This window comes from Salmo trutta, chromosome 5, assembly GCF_901001165.1.
Source record: "Salmo trutta chromosome 5, fSalTru1.1, whole genome shotgun sequence".
In the NCBI taxonomy this organism is placed as follows: domain Eukaryota; kingdom Metazoa; phylum Chordata; class Actinopteri; order Salmoniformes; family Salmonidae; genus Salmo; species Salmo trutta.
Genome location: NC_042961.1, coordinates 35,041,356 through 35,062,242, shown reverse-complemented (window position 1 = coordinate 35,062,242; position 20,887 = coordinate 35,041,356). Strand labels below are relative to the sequence as shown.

Here is a 20,887-nt window from a genome sequence, read left to right as displayed (position 1 = left end):
GTCATTGGATTTAGGTTAAAAGTTGGGTAAAACAAAGATGATATGACTTTAAGTTGATTACTTTTTGCAAAACCAATTAGTTTTCCACACTTTGATTCAACGTCATCACATACATTTTTTGGATTGAATTGACGTGGATCCAGAAGCATGAGAGGAGCCTGTCAATAAATTGTGTTAATTACACAGGACATATTTGGAGGCTGTTACTGTAATAATGAAAGGGAGCATGCTCTGTTATGAGCACTGTGAAGTGCGATTTCTGCTCTCATTGTAGTAGCCTATACCTTTCCAGTTTTAGTTTTCATGGTTTTACTGCAAGTAGCCTAAGGTGTCGATTATTATTTTCTCCAGCAGTGCAATTTATTTGTAGGAGTTGCTTCAAGCCGTGAAATCAGTCACAGGTTGCACTGTTTTGCAGCGTCTGAGAGCGAGGGTCTTTGGTGAGAGCGGTTCACTGTCGCTGTAGGACCAGTTTACCTCATTGTGCGTTGACATCGCGTCGTCAGACACAGGCTAGACATAATAGAGCTTGAGTGCCTGAATTTAAATAATTCTTGGCCGACTGTACATGCAGATTGCACTTAGTTTTGCATGGTCAAGAAATAGTTATAAAGGTTGTAGAGACCAAAGTGCGCGGAAAAAAATGGAGAGAGAAACGACATCTTTGAAGCAGCAATATTGCTACACAGCTGTTATGAACGTTATCTCGTCTTTATTCTCTGTAGCGTCCCTTGCCTTTTGCATATTATTAAGTGTACAAACATCAGCGATCACGGACAGGGTCCTGGATTTGGAAACTGGACATGGCGAGCAAATCTTTCACAGGGTCCCCAGCTTTTCTGTGGATCAGTTTAATTCATTGATTCAAGAGAGAGTGGATGAGCTCCTGTCACAGGTAAGCATCTCACGTGCACTTGCTAGCAATATGGCCAGGTTGGAAAATGACTGAACGCTTGTAGGCTATGATTATTTATTTAACAATATGAGTGTATTCCCTAATCGGTTTTAATCTTTAATCTACCCTCTGCTCTTCAAGTTTATGTAATGTAGCCTGATGTTTTTTTTTTTAATTTACAGCGCTCCTATGAAAATTTATCGAAGATACGGGTTGCCCGACAAGTTAGCCATACTCCTGATTGCAACTGTCCCCCAGGTAAGAGCACGTTTATTAATACACCTTCACCATCACAATGTGTTATTGAGTTTGTTTAACAATAGTGATAAAGTAGCCTATCATAAGGAAGCTATCCTATTGTAAGAATGCTATCCTGTAGGCCTATCTACCTTTTGTTAAGAACAGTGTGCGCACTAGCCCGTTTATGCTATAGACAATGCTTTCAACTACATTGATCAAGAACATCACAGTCACATTGCATAGGAGACATGAGACAACCATGGTGGTTTACATAGCCTTTACATTTATTAACCTGCATGGGGCAATGATATATAAATACTGAGCGGTCTATTTTCAAACCATTTAATTCCTAGAGCAAATACCAGAAAATATAGTTAGCCTAATATGAAGCTCCCAAATGTGTTATTTTATGATAGGCTACAATTGCATTTTTCTATGTATTTCAATTATGGGATGCGCAAAATGGGTAGATGTTAAGTCAGTATGCAGTATAGACTATTGCCAGGTCCCAGAGGAGAGACTGGTGCCTTAAGAGCATGATGTGACACTATTCTTGTCTTTCCTGGTGTGTTGATAGTTGAGGGGAGTTTGAAGGATGCAGACAGCTGAATCACTGCTACAGCAAACAGAAAGAGCAATGTTTAACAGCTATACATGGAGGCGCTGAGAAGTTGTGTGAAGAGTGGGCAGTGTCTCAAAGCCTGCTCAGTACTCTTGCATATTTTACCCTCTGATAGGTTACATAGCCTACAGTCATGCACATGTGCTGATATTAGTCACACACAGAGCAAGGATGCAGACAGCAGTAGACTAATTGTGTTCATGTAGACCATAACTATTCTTTAGCCATAAAAAGTGATTTGATATTTTTGTGTTAGATCGATACAGGCTAAGGGCAGGCATATGATTGTAAAAAAATTAAAAACCCCACATGTTCCTCAAAATAACCTACCCTACTGTCTGCTATACCACACTGTCTGTTTTAAGGATTCCTTTTTTCAAGGTATTTATTACACTGTATAACCTTGATAATCCACTGAAATAACCAGTTTTCAACAGCAGATGGAAACACTTATTCTTGGAATACTGATCAAGATCACAATAATAAGGGATTATATGCAGTTATGTGCTTTTGAGGAGATTATGTTGAGGCATTTTTGCTACACTGTCCTCTTGCTTTTATAGAATCAATAGAGGCACACTCTGCACACTGAATGACATACATTTCTAGTATAAAACAAGCATTTGTCACATTAGTACATTGTCTATGCAATTATTATTTTTCTTGAACATTGCTCATTAAATTAATAACATTGTAATAGACATTGAACATTGTTGTATTAGGCTATTGCTTGCTGTGCCGTTAGAGCGAATGAGGAACATGAATGATGGATGGCTCTGCAACATGGGTCACGTTATTATTAAGTGCACTTTTGTCCATCAGTCATATCTTACACATGTTCATGATCAAGAAACTCAACCAGGAGGATATATTAGATGAGGTAGTCTGACTATTCATTGTTGAGCTTTGCTCCTAGAGACCCACATGGTGTACATGCTTTTGTTCCAACCATGTACTCATACACCTATTCAATTAATGAAGGGTTCGATGATTAGTTGAATTGGAAGTATTTTAGTGTAAAGAACATCACACTGCTGGCTAGTGATTACCACTTCCTCCTGATTCGGCTCATACCCAAGGTTTGAACCCAGAACCTCTGCCACGCAAACACACGTGACCACCTTACCCAGTCACACCATCGAAAAGCTAGCTATTTGGCAGGGGAAGTGTGGACACATCCCCATGTGCTACACTAGGCTAGAACAAAAGCCTGTACACAAGGATTTCACCGTCGTTATCATATGAAGACATCAATGGAAATATTTCAATGGGTTGTAAGAGTATGGTATGGTGCAGTGTTGTACATTCTATAGCAAGTCCAGCTTTCACCATACTATTGCCAATACTTGCTTGGAAAGCCTCATTTTTAAACCAAGTGCCTCCTTTCTCTATCTGAATGGATTCACTCAACGTAATCCTTGCTGTGGTCACAGCCTGTGGCTCAGGCACAGACTTTTGCAGGGGAACCGTAATGTCTTTTTCACAGACTGCCAAGAGTTGATGGAGCTGAACCTCAGACAGAGAGATGGGCCATAGCTTCAGGATATTCTCCAAGTTGGCACTTCCCATTGCAAAACATTTCAGGTTTAGCACACAAAGTAGTCTGTGTTTAAAGTGGAACTGATAGCGTTTGAACTACTTTCCAGATATGAAACAACAGGCAATCATAATTTCAGTCAAAAATATGAAATTCCTAGTTTATGCTACAAAACCAACTTTATAAGAGGTTTTAAAAATAGATTCTATATTTGACTCAACGAATCCATGATGTACACTAAGGCATTGTTGGCAGAATAGATGGATGCAGTTCAATGCATGATTAATATAATTCACCAATACATTTCTGGTTAGTTAAAAAAGTATTGCTATCAGGTTGTAAATCACAGCTGGCTTGGTACATCATTTGCTGCCTCCATTCGGGATGCACTTTTAGTGACTCAATATTCTGGACAAAAATGGACGAATGTATCTAAGGCTGGGAATGTCAATACAATCAAACTAGCAAGGGAAATTATCACAAGTCATTCATAACGTGGCTAATAGGCTAGCGTATCTATTTATATAGCAAGCTAAAAACACGGAGCCTAACGTTAGCTAGACAGCTAGCTAGCTGCTAGGAGGATGTCATTTCATGCCATTGGAGCAGTGGATGAGTGACTGACTTTTCCCCCTCATATCGTTTTTTGGTGGCTATACACAGCTAGAGATGCAGCTGTCATTTGGTTAGCTAGCAAGAACTTGAACGATTGTAATTGTTAGCATATCTCTTGCATTTGCAAATTCAGAACAACTGATGAATTTACTAATGCGCAACACCCTCTGAATATGACTGGTGTCAGTAAACTTAGACAAAAAAAGTAATAATTAGTCAAGAACGCTCAAGATAACATTTAAACAGCCTAACCAGCTCTGCTATGGCGAGTAAAATTATCAGAGTGAGGTGTTCTCTCATTTGTGTCTGGAAGTACAGTGAGGGAAAAAAGTATTTGATCCCCTGCTGATTTTGTATTTTGGCCACTGACAAAGAAATGATCAGTCTATAATTTTAATGGTAGGTTTATTTGAACAGTGAGAGACAGAATAACAACAAAAAAATCCAGAAAAACGCATGTCAAAAATTTTATAAATTGATTTGCATTTTAATGAGGGAAATAAGTATTTGACCCACTCTCAATCAAAAAGATTTCTGGCTCCCAGGTGTCTTTTATACAGGTAACGAGCTGAGATTAGGAGCACACTCTTAAAGGGAGTGCTCCTAATCTCAGCTTGTTACCTGTATAAAAGACACCTGTCCACAGAAGCAATCAATAAATCAGATTCCAAACTCTCCACCATGGCCAAGACCAAAGAGCTCTCCAAGGATGTCAGGGACAAGATTGTAGACCTACACAAGGCTGGAATGGGCTACAAGACCATCGCCAAGCAGCTTGGTGAGAAGGTGACAACAGTTGGTGCGATTATTCGCAAATGGAAGAAACACAAAAGAACTGTCAATCTCCCTCGGCCTGGGGCTCCATGCAAGATCTCACCTCGTGGAGTTGCAATGATCATGAGAACGGTGAGGAATCAGCCCAGAACTACACGGGAGGATCTTGTCAATGATCTCAAGGCAGCTGGGACCATAGTCACCAAGAAAACAATTGGTAACACACTACATCGTGAAGGACTGCAGCACCCGCAAGGTCCCCCTGCTCAAGAAAGCACATATACATGCCGTCTGAAGTTTGCCAATGAACATCTGAATGATTTAGAGGACAACTGAGTGAAAGTGTTGTGGTCAGATGAGACCAAAATGGAGCTCTTTGGCATCAACTCACCTCGCCGTGTTTGGAGGAGGAGGAATGCTGCCTATGACCCCAAGAACACCATCCCCACCGTCAAACATGGAGGTGGAAACATTATGCTTTGGGGGTGTTTTTCTGCTAAAGGGACAGGACAACTTCACCGCATCAAAGGGACGATGGACGGGGCCATGTACCGTCAAATCTTGGGTGAGAACCTCCTTCCCTCAGCCAGGGCATTGAAAATGGGTCGTGGATGGGTATTCCAGCATGACAATGACCCAAAACACACGGCCAAGGCAACAAAGGAGTGGCTCAAGAAGAAGCACATTAAGGTCCTGGAGTGGCCTAGCCAGTCTCCAGACCTTAATCCCATAGAAAATCTGTGGAGGGAGCTGAAGATTCCAGTTGCCAAACGTCAGCCTCGAAACCTTAATGACTTGGAGAAGATCTGCAAAGAGGAGTGGGACAAAATCCCACCTGAGATGTGTGCAAACCTGGTGGCCAACTACAAGAAACGTCTGACCTCTGTGATTGCCAACAAGGGTTTTGCCACCAAGTACTAAGTCATGTTTTGCAGAGGGGTCAAATACTTATTTCCCTCATCTAAATGCAAATCATTTTATAACATTTTTGACATGCGTTTTTCTGGATTTTTTTGTTGTTATTCTGTCTCTCACTGTTCAAATAAACATACTATTACATTTATAGACTATGGGGAATTGTAGCCTCCTCATCCTTATGCAGCTTGCCTGCCAATGCATATTTGTCCCAACGAAGCACCCAACCTAACTGGTTAAAATTGGCTAGCTTGCTAGCTAGCTACAGTGAGGGGAAAAAAGGTATTTGATCCCCTGCTGATTTTGTACGTTTGCCCACTGACAAAGAAATGATCAGTCTATAATTTTAATGGTAGGTTTATTTGAATAGTGAGAGACAGAATAACAACAAAAAATAGCTTGTTTGTATAAATGCCTACTGTAGCTCTGATTGGCTATAGCAACCAGTCTGTGTAGATGTTTTTATTCAGTTTTATTTACTGCAGTGTCTACTAATTGTCCAAACACATGGCTGCTTTCCCACTCTATATTGCTATAGAATTTTCACAAATGCCTTAGAATGTTAGGGAATTACGTATACTAAGAATTTATGAAAACGTAAAAATGACTATATCTAAGTGGCCTTCCCTGTAGCTCAGTTGGTAGAGCATGGTGTTTGCAACACCAGGGTTCTGGGTTCGATTCCCACGGGGGGCCAGTACAGGAAAAAAAAAAAATAATGTATGAAATGTATGCATTCACTACTGTCAGTCGCTCTGGATAAGAGCGTCTGCTAAAATGTAAATGTAATGGTCCCTTGTCAGATTTTTATTTTTTAAGTGCCGTTCTTCCTGGGGGTGTGTATGAACAGATTTTAATAAAATGTCATGTTGCTAAAATGCTGTCAATTCCACTGTAAATGCAACAATGTTTCACACAAAAGCTATTTTCAAAGAGATTGCTAACAACAGCAAGTGCTCTGCAATAAAAGACACAGTTACACTCACCAGATGATGATCATTTGAAACTTCTTATTGAAAGTTATTCTTGAAAGGGGAGATGCTAACAAATGAGCAACAACATCGTCTTTGATAACATCTGCTGCAGCCACTGCAAACTAGCCGTCAACAAAACCTAGCTAGCTCGACCATAGGAAAACTACCGTTCGCTATTGCGCTACCTGTTGGCCTTCAAGAAGGCAACATTTTCCATACGTTTTTGTATAAACGGTCCCACCCATTAAGTCAAATTGTGATTGGTTAATTCTACTGTCACTCCAAAATTTTGTCCTAATACCGTTAAATGGCAGATGCCTTTATCTAGCTTCGGATGGCCTAGCCAATGGCTGACTTAGCTAGCTAGATTTATCTCCCCAGAGACCAGCAAAGAAATTGTTTTTTTATTCAGTGTTAACCCTTTCCTTTCCAATAAAATCTGAAGAAATTAAATCAGAGCATCATTGAAAATAATAATAACATTATTTTATTATAATAATTATTTTATAAATCCTTAGCCGTTCTCTGAAGGCATAGTAATTGATCATTACAGATATTTGTTCTGACTCTACGTGTTTTTCTCGTCTGTTATCGCACAGTAAAGCCTGGTTTATTTTGCAGTGGCAGTAGCAACACACAATGCTACACAGACACATGCCCAACATGTCAAACAGCCAGAGGAATCGCTCCCTCTCAACTCTCTGTGATGGGATTGGGTTACAAGCTAGTTTTTTTCCCTACAAACTCTCACAACCGGATGGCCTGATCGTTTGCGTTTTACCTATCTTTTTAGACATTGGCAGCAACTACTAAAGCAGGTCATTAATAAGTGGCAGGTCAGATTGAGCCATCTGTGTGGTTTGGCGCTGGGAGGTGCATGCATGCATGCATGCATTGGCTGAGTAATTACTGAGTGCAAGGTAAAGGAAAGCAGACTCCCAGCTAGCCACCAGAGACAGCTGCTTCTCATTAGCAGTAGGGCCTGGAGACATGTGCTGGAGTCTGGGACCACAGTGGGGGGGCCATCCTGGACTGCAGTCTATAGTGGTGCCCTCTTTTTATAGTGTGGTCTGTCTGTGTGTGTGTGTGTGTGGATGTGCATGCGCACATGCGAAATGGAGGGACAGACAATGAGTTAAAAAATAAACATTAAGAGCATTCGCTCAGGTTAGAGAAGAAGAAAAGGCTGATAGCATGACTTATGAGCAATGTCACAATGCCAGGCTGCACTGAAAATGTAAGCACTGTGCACTGTACAACTGTTCCCTGTAAATGTACAGGATTATACTGTAAACTCTTTGTTTTACAGTGAAGTTCTCCCTGAAATTAAAACAATACATTTGTACATAAAACACATTTAAATCAAATTAGTAACAACATTAACAACAAATTAACCACATAAAACACATACAGTGCTTTCAGAAAGTATTTTACACCCCTTAACTTTTTCCACATTTTGTGTTACAAAGTGGGATGTCAACGATCTACACGATCTAAATGCTCTGTGATGTCAAAAAATAAAACACTAACATGTCTTGATTAGATACAGTTGAAGTCGGAAGTTTACATACAATTCCTGACATTTAATCAGAGTACAAATTCCCTGTCTTAGGTCATTTAATATCACCACTTTATTTTAAGAATGTGACATGTCAGAATAATAGTAGAGAGAATGATTTATTTCATCACATTCCCAGTGGGTCAGAAGTTTACATACACTCAATTAGTATTTGGTAGCATTGCCTTTAAATTGTTTAACTTGGGTCAAACGTTCCCACAATAAGTTGGGTGAATTTTGGCCCATTCCTCCTGACAGAGCTGGTGTAACTGAGTCAGGTTTGTAAGCCTCCTTGCTCGCACACACTTTTTCAGTTCTGCCCACAAATTTACTATGGGATTGAGGTCAGGGCTTTGTGATGGCTACTTCAATACTTTGATTTGGTTGTCCTTAAGCCATTTTGACAACTTTGGAAGTATGCTTGGGGTCATTGTCCATTTGGAAGACCCATTTGCGACCAAGCTTTAACTTCCTGACTGATGTCTTGAGATTTTGCTTCAATATATCCACATAATTTTCCTGCCTCATGATGTCATCTATTTTGTGACGTGCACCAGTCCCTCCTGCAGCAAAGCACCCCCACAACATGATTCTGCCACCCCCGTGCTTTACGGTTGGGATGGTGTTCTTCGGCTTGCAAGCCTCCCTCTTTTCCCTCCAAACATAATGATGGTCATTATGGCCAAACAGTTATATTTTTGTTTCATAGGACATTTCTCAGAAAAGTACGATCTTTGTCCCCATGTGCAGTTGCAAACCGTAGTCTGGCTTTTTTATGGCGGTTTCGGAGCAGTGGCTTCTTCCTTGCTGTGCGACCTTTCAGGTTATGTCGATATAGGACTGGTTTTACTGTGGATATAGATACTTTTGTATCTGTTTCCTCCAGCATCTTCACAAGGTCCTTTGCTGTTGTTCTGGGATTGATTTGCACTTTTCGCACCAAAGTACGTTCATCTCTAGGAGACAGAACGTGTCTCCTTCCTGAGCGGTATTGCGGCTGCGTGGTCCCATGGTGTTTATACTTGCGTACTATTGTTTGTACAGATGAACGTGGTACCTTCAGGTGTTTGGAAATTGCTCCCAAGGATGAACCAGACTTCTGGAGATCTACAATTGTTTTTCTGAGGTCTTGGCTGTTTTTTTATATTTTTTCCGTCAATGTCAAGCCTTTGCTTGACATTGACGGAAAATAAATTAAAGCACTGAGTTTGAAGGTAGGCCTTGACATACATCCACAGGTACACCTCAAATTGACTCAAATGATGTCAATTAGCCTATCAGAAACTTCCAAAGCCATGACATCATTTTCTGGAATTTTCCAAGCTGTTTAAAGGCACAGTCAATTTAGTGTATGTTAACTTCTGACCCACTGGAATTGTGATACAGTGAATTATAAGTGAAATAATCTGTCTGTAAACAATTGTTGGAAAAATGACTTGTGTCATGCACAAAGTAGATGTCCTAACCGACTTGCTTAAACCATAGTTTGTTGATCAAGACATTTGTGGAGTGGTTGAAAAACGAGTTTTAATGACTCCAACCTAAGTGTATGTAAATGTCCGACTTCAACTGTAAGTATTCAACATTTTTTATTATTTCACAATATACAACGCACAAGGCAGGATCACATTACAAATTCTAGCCGACCTGGCGACACCAACATACAATATATCAATTATTTGAGTGCACAATGATATTTACAGAAAAGAAGTAGAGTTTACAATACAAAATATTCTGTATTATTCTCAGAAAATAAATTGTCATCCACCCATTCCCTTAGCATGTAGTTCAAATCAAATCAAATTTATTTATATAGCCCTTCGTACATCAGCTGATATCTCAAAGTGCTGTACAGAAACCCAGCCTAAAACCCCAAACAGCAAGCAATGCATGTGAAAGAAGCACGGTGGCTAGGAAAAACTCCCTAGGAAAAACTCCCTAGAAAGGCCAAAAACCTAGGAAGAAACCTAGAGAGGAACCAGGCTATGAGGGGTGGCCAGTTCCGTTGCTTGCTCAAGAGTTGTTGATTTCTGATAGGGTTTTGCATAATACATCCCATGCATCAACTGTATTTGCCCGAGCTTTGTTTATCACTGCCACTGATAAATAGCTGGCAACATTACTTTTCACGGAACACGTTCATACCAAGCTGAGCACTCTGTATGTTGATCCCCATAATGTTTATCCTACCCCAGGACTGCTTTACTGATGGCTAAATATTTTGACCAGCTGACATTTGCAGCCTAACCCAAATACATATCCAGCCAGCTAACCTAACCAGCCAGCCAACTCAGCTTGCTAGCCACGTGCCAGCCAGCTGCCTATTAGTCATATAACCAGAATGCTAACCGCCAAGTTAACAAATCCACCATGCCCCTCGTACCAAATTAACTACATTATGTCGCTGAATAACAAATAAACATGGATGATGTTAGCTAGTTAGCTTAGCATTAGTTGTGTCCATCTTACTAGTTAAGATGGGCCTTCATGCGAGGGGGTATTCAAGGAAGGAGGGGGGCCGTAGTTGTTTGTTTCTTCCGTCTGCAGTGGGGACAATCTAGAAGAATGGGGGGCAATGACTGGGCACCTTCTTTTGTAGTTGTCCTCAGCTGTAAGGTGGGCCTTTGCTTCCTCCACAGTATGGAATTCTTGGAGTGTTCCATTTTTCCTGATCTTCAGGATTGCTGGGTATATCAGGAATGGGCGAAGTTCTCTTGCTGTCATCTGTCGTTTGACATGGTCGAAGGATTTCCTCTTCAGTTTGGTTTCATTGCTGTAGTCTGGGCAGAATGCCAGATTGGATCTCTCGTGTCTCGGTGGGTTCTCGAGGGCTCTGGTTCCCCACAGAATATCCACTCGGTCCTCATATCTTATCAGGCAGAATATGAGGGCGCGGGGACAGCTACGGTTATTATTGCCACTGTAGATCCTGTGTGCCTGTTGAATTTCAATATTCCTCCATTGTAACAATGGTATCCATTTTGGTAGATTCTCCTGAAGAAAACCTTTTGCGTCAGAACCCTCTGCGGCTTCTTCCAGGCCCACCAGATGTATGTTCAGTCTCCTCTCTCTGTCTTCAATCGATGTCATTTTCTCCCGCAGTTGCTTCACTGCATCTCGGCAGGTGGCAGCCCTGGCGCTAACATGCATCTCATCACAGCACATCACAGTTTTCCTCTATGATTTTGCCTGTGCTTAGCTCCATTCCGTTTCCTTTTTCTAAAAAAAAAACTCCCCAGTCCTTAATGGTTATAAGCATACCCATAACATGACTCAGCTACCACTATGCTTGAAAATATGGAGAGTGGTTCTCAGTAATGTGTTCTGTTAGATTTGCCCTAAACATAACACTTTGTATTCAGGACAAAAAGTGAATAGCTTTGCCACATTTGTTGCAGTATTACTTTAGTTCCTTGTTGCAAACAGGATGCATGTTTTGGAATATTCTGTACAGGCTTCCTTTTTTTCACTCTCAAATAGGTTTATATTGTGGAGTAACTACAATGTTGTTGATCCATCCTCAGTTTTATTCTATCACAAACATTAAACTCTGTAACTGTTTTAAAGTAACCTTCTGCCTCATGGTGAAAAAAATCCCTGAGCGGTTGTTTTCCTTTCTCTCCGGTAAGTGAGTTTAGAAGGACGACTGTATCTTTATAGTGACTATTTGTATTGATACACCATCCAAAGTGTAATTAATAACTTCACCATGCTCAAAAGGATATTCAATGTCTGGTGCCCTTCTTTGCGAGTCATTGGAAAACCTCCCTGGTCTTTGTGGTTGAATCTGTGTTTGAAATTAACTAATCGACTCAGGGACCTTACAGATAATTGCATGTGTGGTGTACAGAGAGGAGGTATTCAAGTTAAACTAAACACTATTACAACAGAGTCCATGCAACTCATTACGGAACTTGTTAAGCAACTTATTTAGGCTTGCCATAACAAAGGTTTTGAATACTTGTTGACTCAAGACATTTCAGCTTTTAATATTTATTAATTTGTAAAAATGTATAAAAATGATGGTCCCGCTTTAAATGATGTTCAGCTTGTAAAGGCTTCATAAAGCCTTCATAAGCACTACATAAATGTGTTAAAGAATCTATAACTGTATGTCATGCTTTATAAAGGGTTCATACATGTGGCATAACTGTGTGACATAATCACCAATATCAAACGTGAGAAAACCTACTATGTCGAATATGATGTGCTCGAAAACATGTGCTCTAAATTGATGTCATATTAGTCACATTTCACCTGATCTCGTTCCCAGACACTTCCGCCCAAATGCATAGAAGGTCTGATGGACCAACACATCAAAATTGCCTTTCATTAGTTAGGATTAGGTTTAAAATCAAATTTGAAGAAGATACATTTCAGAAATGGGTTTAGCAATAGTTTTGACGTTTTGACTGTTAAGTAGTGAAGGTGACAAATACTTTACTCTGTAGAGTCACTCCTATTGAATTCTGTGGTTAGTTACACTAAGGCCAACTTTGAATGGTTGATATCAGGCTTATATGTGCTGTATGTGCAATAGCCTGGAGACGATTTTACACCAAGAAACACTTACCTTGATGAAAGCCCCCAACCTAAAGAAATTGAAAGTGTCTTTCTTCTGGAACCAAGTTACATGTTCCACAGTACATAAACACGCACACAGCAAAAGGGAGTCATACCGTGCGGTGCTGGGCCAAGTCAGGTCTTTGACACATTAACCCACTCCCCCAATAAAAGATCAGCCACAAAATGTTGGCACCATTTTAACCGGTTGTAATCAAGCCCAGATCTCCAGCATGGGAACAGAAGAAGAATACCTGGTGCCGTAGTCTCGGGTTGGACTACTCCAAATCCTCTTGGTTCTGACACACAAAAGCTTTGCAGATCCATCAGCCCATTTAAATACCTCACACCCTACAGTAACCTATGGATCATGAGAGAATTTTCATAAATTAACAGAATGTTGATAACCTATTTATTGTCACTTTATGTGGTGTTCTGTTATTACTTAGTTTGAAGTCATTCATAACACATCCATAAAGACTCTATATCGCATGACGCTGTATTTATTTTAAAGTCAGACCCCTTTGGTCATTTATAACACATACATAAATGCCTTGTATCATATGACACTGTACTTACTATGAAGTCAGACACCTTTGGTCATTCATAACACATACATAAAGGCTTAAAGATGTAAACACATCGGGAATTATCACTGACATCTAAATCAAATAAACATTAAAGACATGTTTAAACCATACATTTCCTTTTATTTGTACACTTTTTAAATAATGCATGAAGTTTCAAAAAGTCCAGAAATGCAATTACATTGAACAGTACACAGGGTTGTGAATAGTTTAGCTTGTCCCTGAGCTGGTGGACGAATGGTTCATGCCTCTCTCCCTGCTGGAGATACTGCATGTTAACCATGTTGGTTACCTTAAAAGTAACAACAAAGAAAGTTAGCTGTTAGGAAATGCCTTTATCACACCTTCTGGATAAGGACATTTCTGTGCTCCGGCAGAAACTCTAAATGGGAATATTGGAAACTCGATTCAATTCATATTATTATATTCCTCTTTCATTTACAAATCTCATGACGTGACTGAGACGTGGCTGTATCTAGGGGTATTTGTATTTAACTGAGCCTGCTAGCTACATTTCGGCTAGCTAGCAATTGCTGTGAAGTTACCGAAATGATTTAAAATAACAATTGAGGTAGCTAGAGTATGTAATTTAACGCAACACTTTTGTATTGCTTACCTGACAGAACTGTTTGGCTGTCGGTTTCTGTTTCTCTGTTTATGTGTTCTCGGTAAAATAAATACATGATGAGCACAAACCACGCTGCGCCTTGGTCTACTCCCTTCGACGGCCGTTACACAAATGATCAGCGTCTCATCAGCAAGACTAAAAAAGTACTTCCAGGTCACGTAATTTCTGTAATTTTCTATTTAAAATTCCACAACATAATAGTAGTTGTGCCAATAACCATTCATGAAATAGGAAAAATAAGTGAATACAATGATTCATATTTATTTGCATTAAATGTGGTTTTCAAATAAATGCCCCAATGTGAATCACTTTATAAGGAATACATATTGACTTAGAGCAAGACCTGTTCTGGGTGCTGCAGTAAAAGTATTGTAGGGAAGAGTCAGTATATATGGTGTCGTTTCATGGAGCTCTGAATATACAGTGTTGCTGGCCTTTTACTCCATCCATTCCATTGGTGGCCGAATCACATTACATGTGCGCTTACTGCACTACAGAAAATTCGCTAACCAAATAAAATTGCAGGGCATGCTCACTTATTAATGGGCAACTACACAAAAAATCTAATTTTCTTAGATTTTTCCCAGATCTCAAATGTCATCCCCTGATGTGGTTTAAGCATTGTTGTGAATACAGAAAATCACATTTTGATGTTTTTGTATTAAAAAAGTGTGAACAAACTGGGGGAAACCAGAAAAAAATTGGGAAAATCTGAATCCTGGAAAAACAAAACCAAGAAAACTGAATAAAAGCAGACACTTTTATCCAGAGCGACTTGGTCATGGATGGTACTGGGACGCTGTAACGCTCTACCAAGATGAATGACAGGGCAGCTTTGTGAAGCCTCAATTTAATATTTATTAAGCGGTGCTGAAACCTGTGCGTTTCTAAAGCACAGGTTTCAGTCATATTGGACATAGTGGGTTATGTCACATTTGACATTGGTGATTATGTCACACAGTTATGCCACATTTATGAACCCTTTATAAAGCATGACATACGGTTATAGATGATTTGTAAGACATTTATGTTGTATTTATGAAGGCTTTGCTATTTCCTGGTTGCTAAAACTCTAATAGTTTGCCTAATTTCAGTTTATTTAAAAATAAAACAGCTAGTTTTGTGCAGAAAATCATTTGTATCTAAACCGCTGTGAAATATTTTCCATAACCAAAAATAGTGTTGTTTCAGCTGTTTGAAGCTGGTGTACAAAACCGAAAGTAAAAAACCAAAACTTAAGAATGGGAAGCATAGAAATAGCGCACATAGCATTTTAGACTTGCTTTCAAGTAAAATGATGGATCTATAACTCACATTTCTATGTGAATTCAGTGAGACACATGAAGCTCAGACTATTTTAGTAAATATCTTCTTAAAGTGGCAATGAAGTGGAAGAATATTTTCAGCAGCTAGTGGGTAGGTACATTGACTTGTTTATAAGTATCTTTTTTTTACCCCTTTTTTCTCCCCAATTTTGTGGTATCCAATTGTTACAGTCTTGTCTCATCGCTGCAACTCCAATATGGACTCGGGAGAGGTGAAGGTCGAGAGCCATGCGTCCTCCAAAACACAACCCAACCAAGCCAAGCCAAGCCACACTGCTTCTTGACACCATGCACATCCAGTGCACACTGACCTGGTCAGCACGCACTGCGCCCGGCCTGCCACAGGAGTTGCCAGTGCGCAACGAGACAAGGATATCCCTGCCGGCCAAACCCTCCCTAACCCGGACAACGCTGGGCCAATTGTGCGCCACCCCAAGGGCCTCCCGGTCACTGCCAGTTGCGACAGAGCCTGGGCTCGAACTCATAGTCTCTGGTGGCACTGTGATGCAGTTCCTTAGACCACTGCGCCACCCGGGAGGCCCTTTTATAAGTAGAAAAGTACAAGTTTAAAATGGCAATACTGTATGTAACATTTTGGGTGAGGTTGGTGCCTGAAACTGATAATTTGAATATAGCTATTATTGTAAGGGTTTGTAATGTTCTCTAGTTGCGCCGTGATTGGCTCAGTGTTCTGTCACTCATTGGGACATTACGTCACAGAAAATTCAAGCCCCTTGGGTGCTACCATTGAGTTACATTAGAAGTGCCCATACAAGAAGGCTCAAGGTCATTGGCCATAGATAAAATTACATCAAATCACGTTATATGTACCGTAGCTTTGATTGGTATGATGTCAACATCATACTTTCAAAATCTTAGCTAGCAGTCATCATCATGAATCAAGTCGAAAATCTACTGACAAATCCTTGTCATATGAAGAGAAATTATAGATAAAATGTATCGGTGCTCATCGGCCATTGGACAGAAACATTACACAACAAGTTGGAAATCGTAAATTCAACAATGAGTGGTTTGGAAGGAATCAGTGGCTAACTGCAAGCATTGCAAAGCAATCACTAGATGTTCAGTGGAGTGGGTGTGTGGTCCCAAGTCTGTGTTTAAGGGTCTCTTTTCCAAGCTTAAAAGGATAAACATTCAACATTTGCCAAGCTGTCAATGCAGCATGACTTCTGTGGCTCTCAAAACAACTTGAACTCTGAACTGGGACATCTGACTTCAGTGCGTTCAAGACAACTGGAAATGAGCTCCGTCAGGGAAAAAACATTCAACTCTGAATTCAACTCTGAATTCCAAGTCGGGAACTCGGACCTCTTCCAAGAGCTCCGACCTGAAGATCAATGACGTCATGATTCAACCTTGTTTTTTTCATAGTTCCCAGTTATCTTGAAAGCACCATAAATCCAGAGAATGCTAGACTTTGATTACAACGTTTGATGACAAAATTTGCCACAAAGGACTGCCACGCCACCTTCCTGTTCAAGTGAGCACAGCACAACAACCTGAGACCAGAAATGTTTTGTAAGCTGCTGCATAAATGATGTAATATGCAAGGGAGGTATTTATACTGTAGCTAAGAAAGTAATACTAAGTGTATGTTGTGTAGTGAGCTGTTCGTAGTCCATGTGCCTCATCCTGGCTTGGTGGTGCACATTTAGCCTATAGCCTGTTTTAGAGAAATGTCATCATTGAATATTGTCTGCTTATATACTTTGCTGATAACAGGTGTAGTTGGGACAGCTGTTGGGACTCTGCTGTTGGGGCAGCTTTATGTAGGCCCCAATAGTTTGTGTCCACCGTATGTCACCATTATAGTGCAAAACACGCAACTGCCTGGAGGGCAGGCAGTGTACCCCTGGTGATGCGTTGGGCAGACCGCACCACCCTCTGGAGAGCCCTGCGGTTGCGGGCAGTGCAGTTGCCGTACCAGGTGGTGATACAGCCTGACAGGATGTACTCAACAGTGCATTTGTAAAAGTTTGTGAGGGTCTCAGGGGCCAAGCCGAATTTCTTCAGCCTCCTGAGGTTGAAGAGGCGCTGTTGTGCCTTCTTCACCACACTATCTGTGTGGGTGAACCATTTCAGATTGTCAGTGATGTGTACACCGAGAAACTTGAAGCTTTTCACCTTCTCCACTGTGGTCCCGTTGGTGTGGATAGGTGTGTGCACCCTCTACTGTCTCCTGAAATCCACGATCAGCACCTTTGTTTTGTTGATGTTGAGGGAGAGGTTATTTTCCTCTGCACCACTCCGACAGGGCCCTCACCTCCCGCCTGTAAGCTGTCTTGTCATTGTTGGTAATCAGGCCTACTACTGTTGTGTCATCTGCAAACTTGATGATAGAGTTTGAGGTGTGCGTGGACACGCAGTCATGGGTGAACAGGGAGTAAAGAAGGGGGCTGAGCATGCACCCTTGTGGGCCCCTGTATTGAGGATCAGCGTAGTGGAGGTGTTTCCTACCTTCACTACCTGTGGGTTTGTGATTTCAGTTTGGCACGAATGCTGTCATGGTTTGGGTAGGTTTTAATAGTCACAGTGGGAACAACATCCCCTACACACTTCCTGATGAACTCAGTCACCGTGTCCACGTATACATCAATGTTATTCTCAGAGGCTACCCGGAACATATCCCAGTCCGCATGATGAAAACAATCTTGAAGCATGGATTCCGATTGGTCAGACCAGCGTTGAATAGACCTTAGCACGGGTACTTCCTCTTTGAGTTTCTGCCTATAGGAAGGGAGGAGCAAAATGGAGTAGTGATCTGATTTACTGAAGGGAGGGCGGTGGAGGGCCTTGTAGGCATCCCGGAAGGGGGAGTAGCAGTGGTCGAGTGTTTTACCAGAGAGAGTACTATAGTCAATGATAGATCTTCCGTAGCGTTTTCCTCAAATTTGCTTTGTTAAAACCTGTTGAGGCCAGGGGGCAGGATCTTATCCCGGGATTGGGATTCATTGTCATGTGACCATGGCGGGGAATTCAAAACTGCAAGAGTAATCATTTCAAATAATCAAATAATCAACTATTTTCCTCCATTTGAAAGATATATCTCCTAAATCTAACCACGCTGTCCGATTTTCAGAGGCTTTACGGAGAATGCATAAAGTTAGGTTATGTGAGGAGAGTACATTGACAATAGCTGCGTGTAATGTTTAGCCAATTCAAAGAAGGGCATCAACAGACAGAAAACTAGCTAGAATTATGCACTTACCTTTGACAATCTGCATCAGATGACACTCATAGGACATTATGTTAGACAATACATGCATTTTTAGTTCCATCAAGTTCATATTTATATCCAAAAACAGCATTTACAGTCGCGGTGAAATTCAGAATTTTTTTCGGCTCGAATGCTCCCAGTGAATCCAGCATTACAAATCACGGAATTACTATTCGAAAACATTGGTAAATTATAATATTGTCATTCAAAGAATAATATATTATCATCTCGTAATTGCTACCGAATGGCCAGATCTCAAAATAACTTTACTGGGAAATCACATTTTGCAATAAACTGGGTACTATGCTAACAACATAAGCTAAGCTATAAGCTAAGCTAAGCTAAGCTAAGCTATACCGTTAGCATTAGCATCATCTAATATCGATAATAACATTCTAAATATCCCCTTACCTTTGATTATCTCCATCAGAAGGCGCTGCCAGGGATCCCAGGTCCAGAACAAATGTGGTTTCTTTTGACAAAGTTCATAATTTATGTCCAAATAGTTAGCGTTCAGTAGGCTCCCACAAAATGAGGTGGGCAGTGTAAAGTCACGCCGAAAAGCTAAAAGAAACCTAGTAAATAATCTATTTATGTTTGTTCAAACATGTCAAACGTTGTTTAGCATTAATCTTTTGGTCCATTTTTAACGTGAAACATCAGTAAACATCAGTAATATTTTCACACAACCTATCAAGTGTCTAGAATAAACGATTATGACAAAGACACTCTTCTCAGATTTATGCGCAGGCGCAAAAAATGAAGTGATGACGTGTCAACTTACAAGCATTCTAATTCGGTCTGTATACATCACAGATGCTTCCAACAACTTTCTAAAGATCGTTGACATCTAGTGGAAGCAGTAGGAGTTGCGAACTGAATCCTTTCTCACTATGGTATCTATAAAACAATGACACTAAATAGTACAGTCACAAAATTCTCATTTTTTTAAAATCTATTTTTCACAGGTTTTTGCCTTATTGTTATACTTACAGACACCATTCAAACTGTTTTAGAAAATTCAGAGTGTTTTCTATCCAAACCTGAACAATAATATGCATATTCTAGCTTCTGAGTTGGTGTAGGAGGCAGTTAAAAATGGGCACATATTTTTTTCCAAAATTCTCAATACTGCCCCCTAGCCCAAACAGGTTAAAATCCCCAGCTACAATAAATGCGGCCTCAGGATATGTGATTTACAGTTTGCATAAAGTCCAGTGTAGTTCCTTGAGGGCCGTCGTGGTATCGGCTTGAAGGGGAATATACACGGCTGTGACTATAACCGAAGTGAATTCTCTTGGGAGGTAATACGGTCGGCATTTGATTGTGAGGTATTCTAGGTCGGGTGAACAAAAGCACTTGAGTTTCTGAATGTTATTACAATCACACCATTAGTAGTTAATCATGAAACATACACCACCTCCTTTCTTCTTCCCGGAGAGTTCTTTATTCCTGCCTGCACAAGGTACTGAGAACCCAGCTGGCTGTAAGGGCGGGGACAGTATATCCCGAGAGAGCCATGATTCCGTGAAACAGAGTATGTTACATTCCCTGATGTCTCTCTGGAAGGAGATTCCCGCTCTGAGCTCGTCTACTTTATTGTCCAGAGACTGAGCATTAGCGAGTAATATACTCAGAAGCGGTGGATGATGTGCACGACTCTTGAGTCGGACTAGAAGTCCACTCCGAATACCTCTTCTCCTTCGGGGGTACGAACAGAGGATCCAATTCAGGAAAATTGTATTCCTGGTTGTAATCCTGGTTGTAGTGCTGGTGAGTTACCGGCGCTCTGATATCCAAAAGTTATTTCAAGTTGTATGAAATAACACAAAAAACATTCTGGGCTAATAATGAAAGAAATAACACACAAAAAAACTATGTACTGCAAAGTTGCTTAGGAGCTAGAAGCAGAGCTGCCATGTCTGTTGGTGCCATCTTACTCCTGTTCTGTTAAGTTTATCAGGTTAACACCTTGTCTTTACCCATTAACGCTATAGCCAAATGTTTTGCCCATGGCCTTCCCCTCCCCACTCATTGAAATGATTTCTTTTTTAAGGATTAATTTATGAACATGTAGTCTGTTTGGTTCCAAATCTGGTCCTCATTAGCACAATTTTAAGTGTCCCTCCTGCTTGCTTGAATGGAATTGAATTATTTATTTTGCATAATGACCTGTATTCAAACTAAAATGAGCCAGTGCTCTTCCACTGTAGAACCATCTCTGTTCTCTGTAAATGTCAGTTTACAGAATGTCATGTACTTTCTGGATTTGCTGCCTATCAAGCTACATTGGCATGACTCGGACAATATGGAAGAAATACATACTACTTGAGGTACTACGACTTTGTCTGATCTTAGAAGTTCAACCCCTTCTACAGAATGCAATTCACATTTTCTGTCTTTACAAATACACAGA

At 40.5% G+C, this 20,887-nt stretch overlaps 1 protein-coding gene across 16 annotated transcripts in view; it reads left to right on the top strand.

Annotated features, from left to right (window-relative positions):
* Positions 1–225: 225 nt before the first annotated feature.
* Positions 226–20,887, top strand: part of col25a1 (collagen type XXV alpha 1 chain) — a 406,953-nt gene continuing 386,291 nt past the window's right edge. For 11 of the 16 annotated variants that reach the window (XR_003878287.1, XR_003878294.1, XR_003878295.1 and 8 more), the window contains exons 1-2: positions 227–895; positions 1,078–1,153. Coding sequence is in view for 4 of the 16 variants with exons in the window: in XM_029753448.1 (XP_029609308.1) it covers positions 569–895; positions 1,078–1,153 (403 nt within the window). In the remaining 12 variants the exon portion in view is untranslated. Of the gene's footprint in view, positions 896–1,077; positions 1,154–20,887 lie in introns of all 16 variants that reach the window. The other 5 variants (XR_003878289.1, XR_003878288.1, XR_003878293.1 and 2 more) reach the window with 3 other exon arrangements.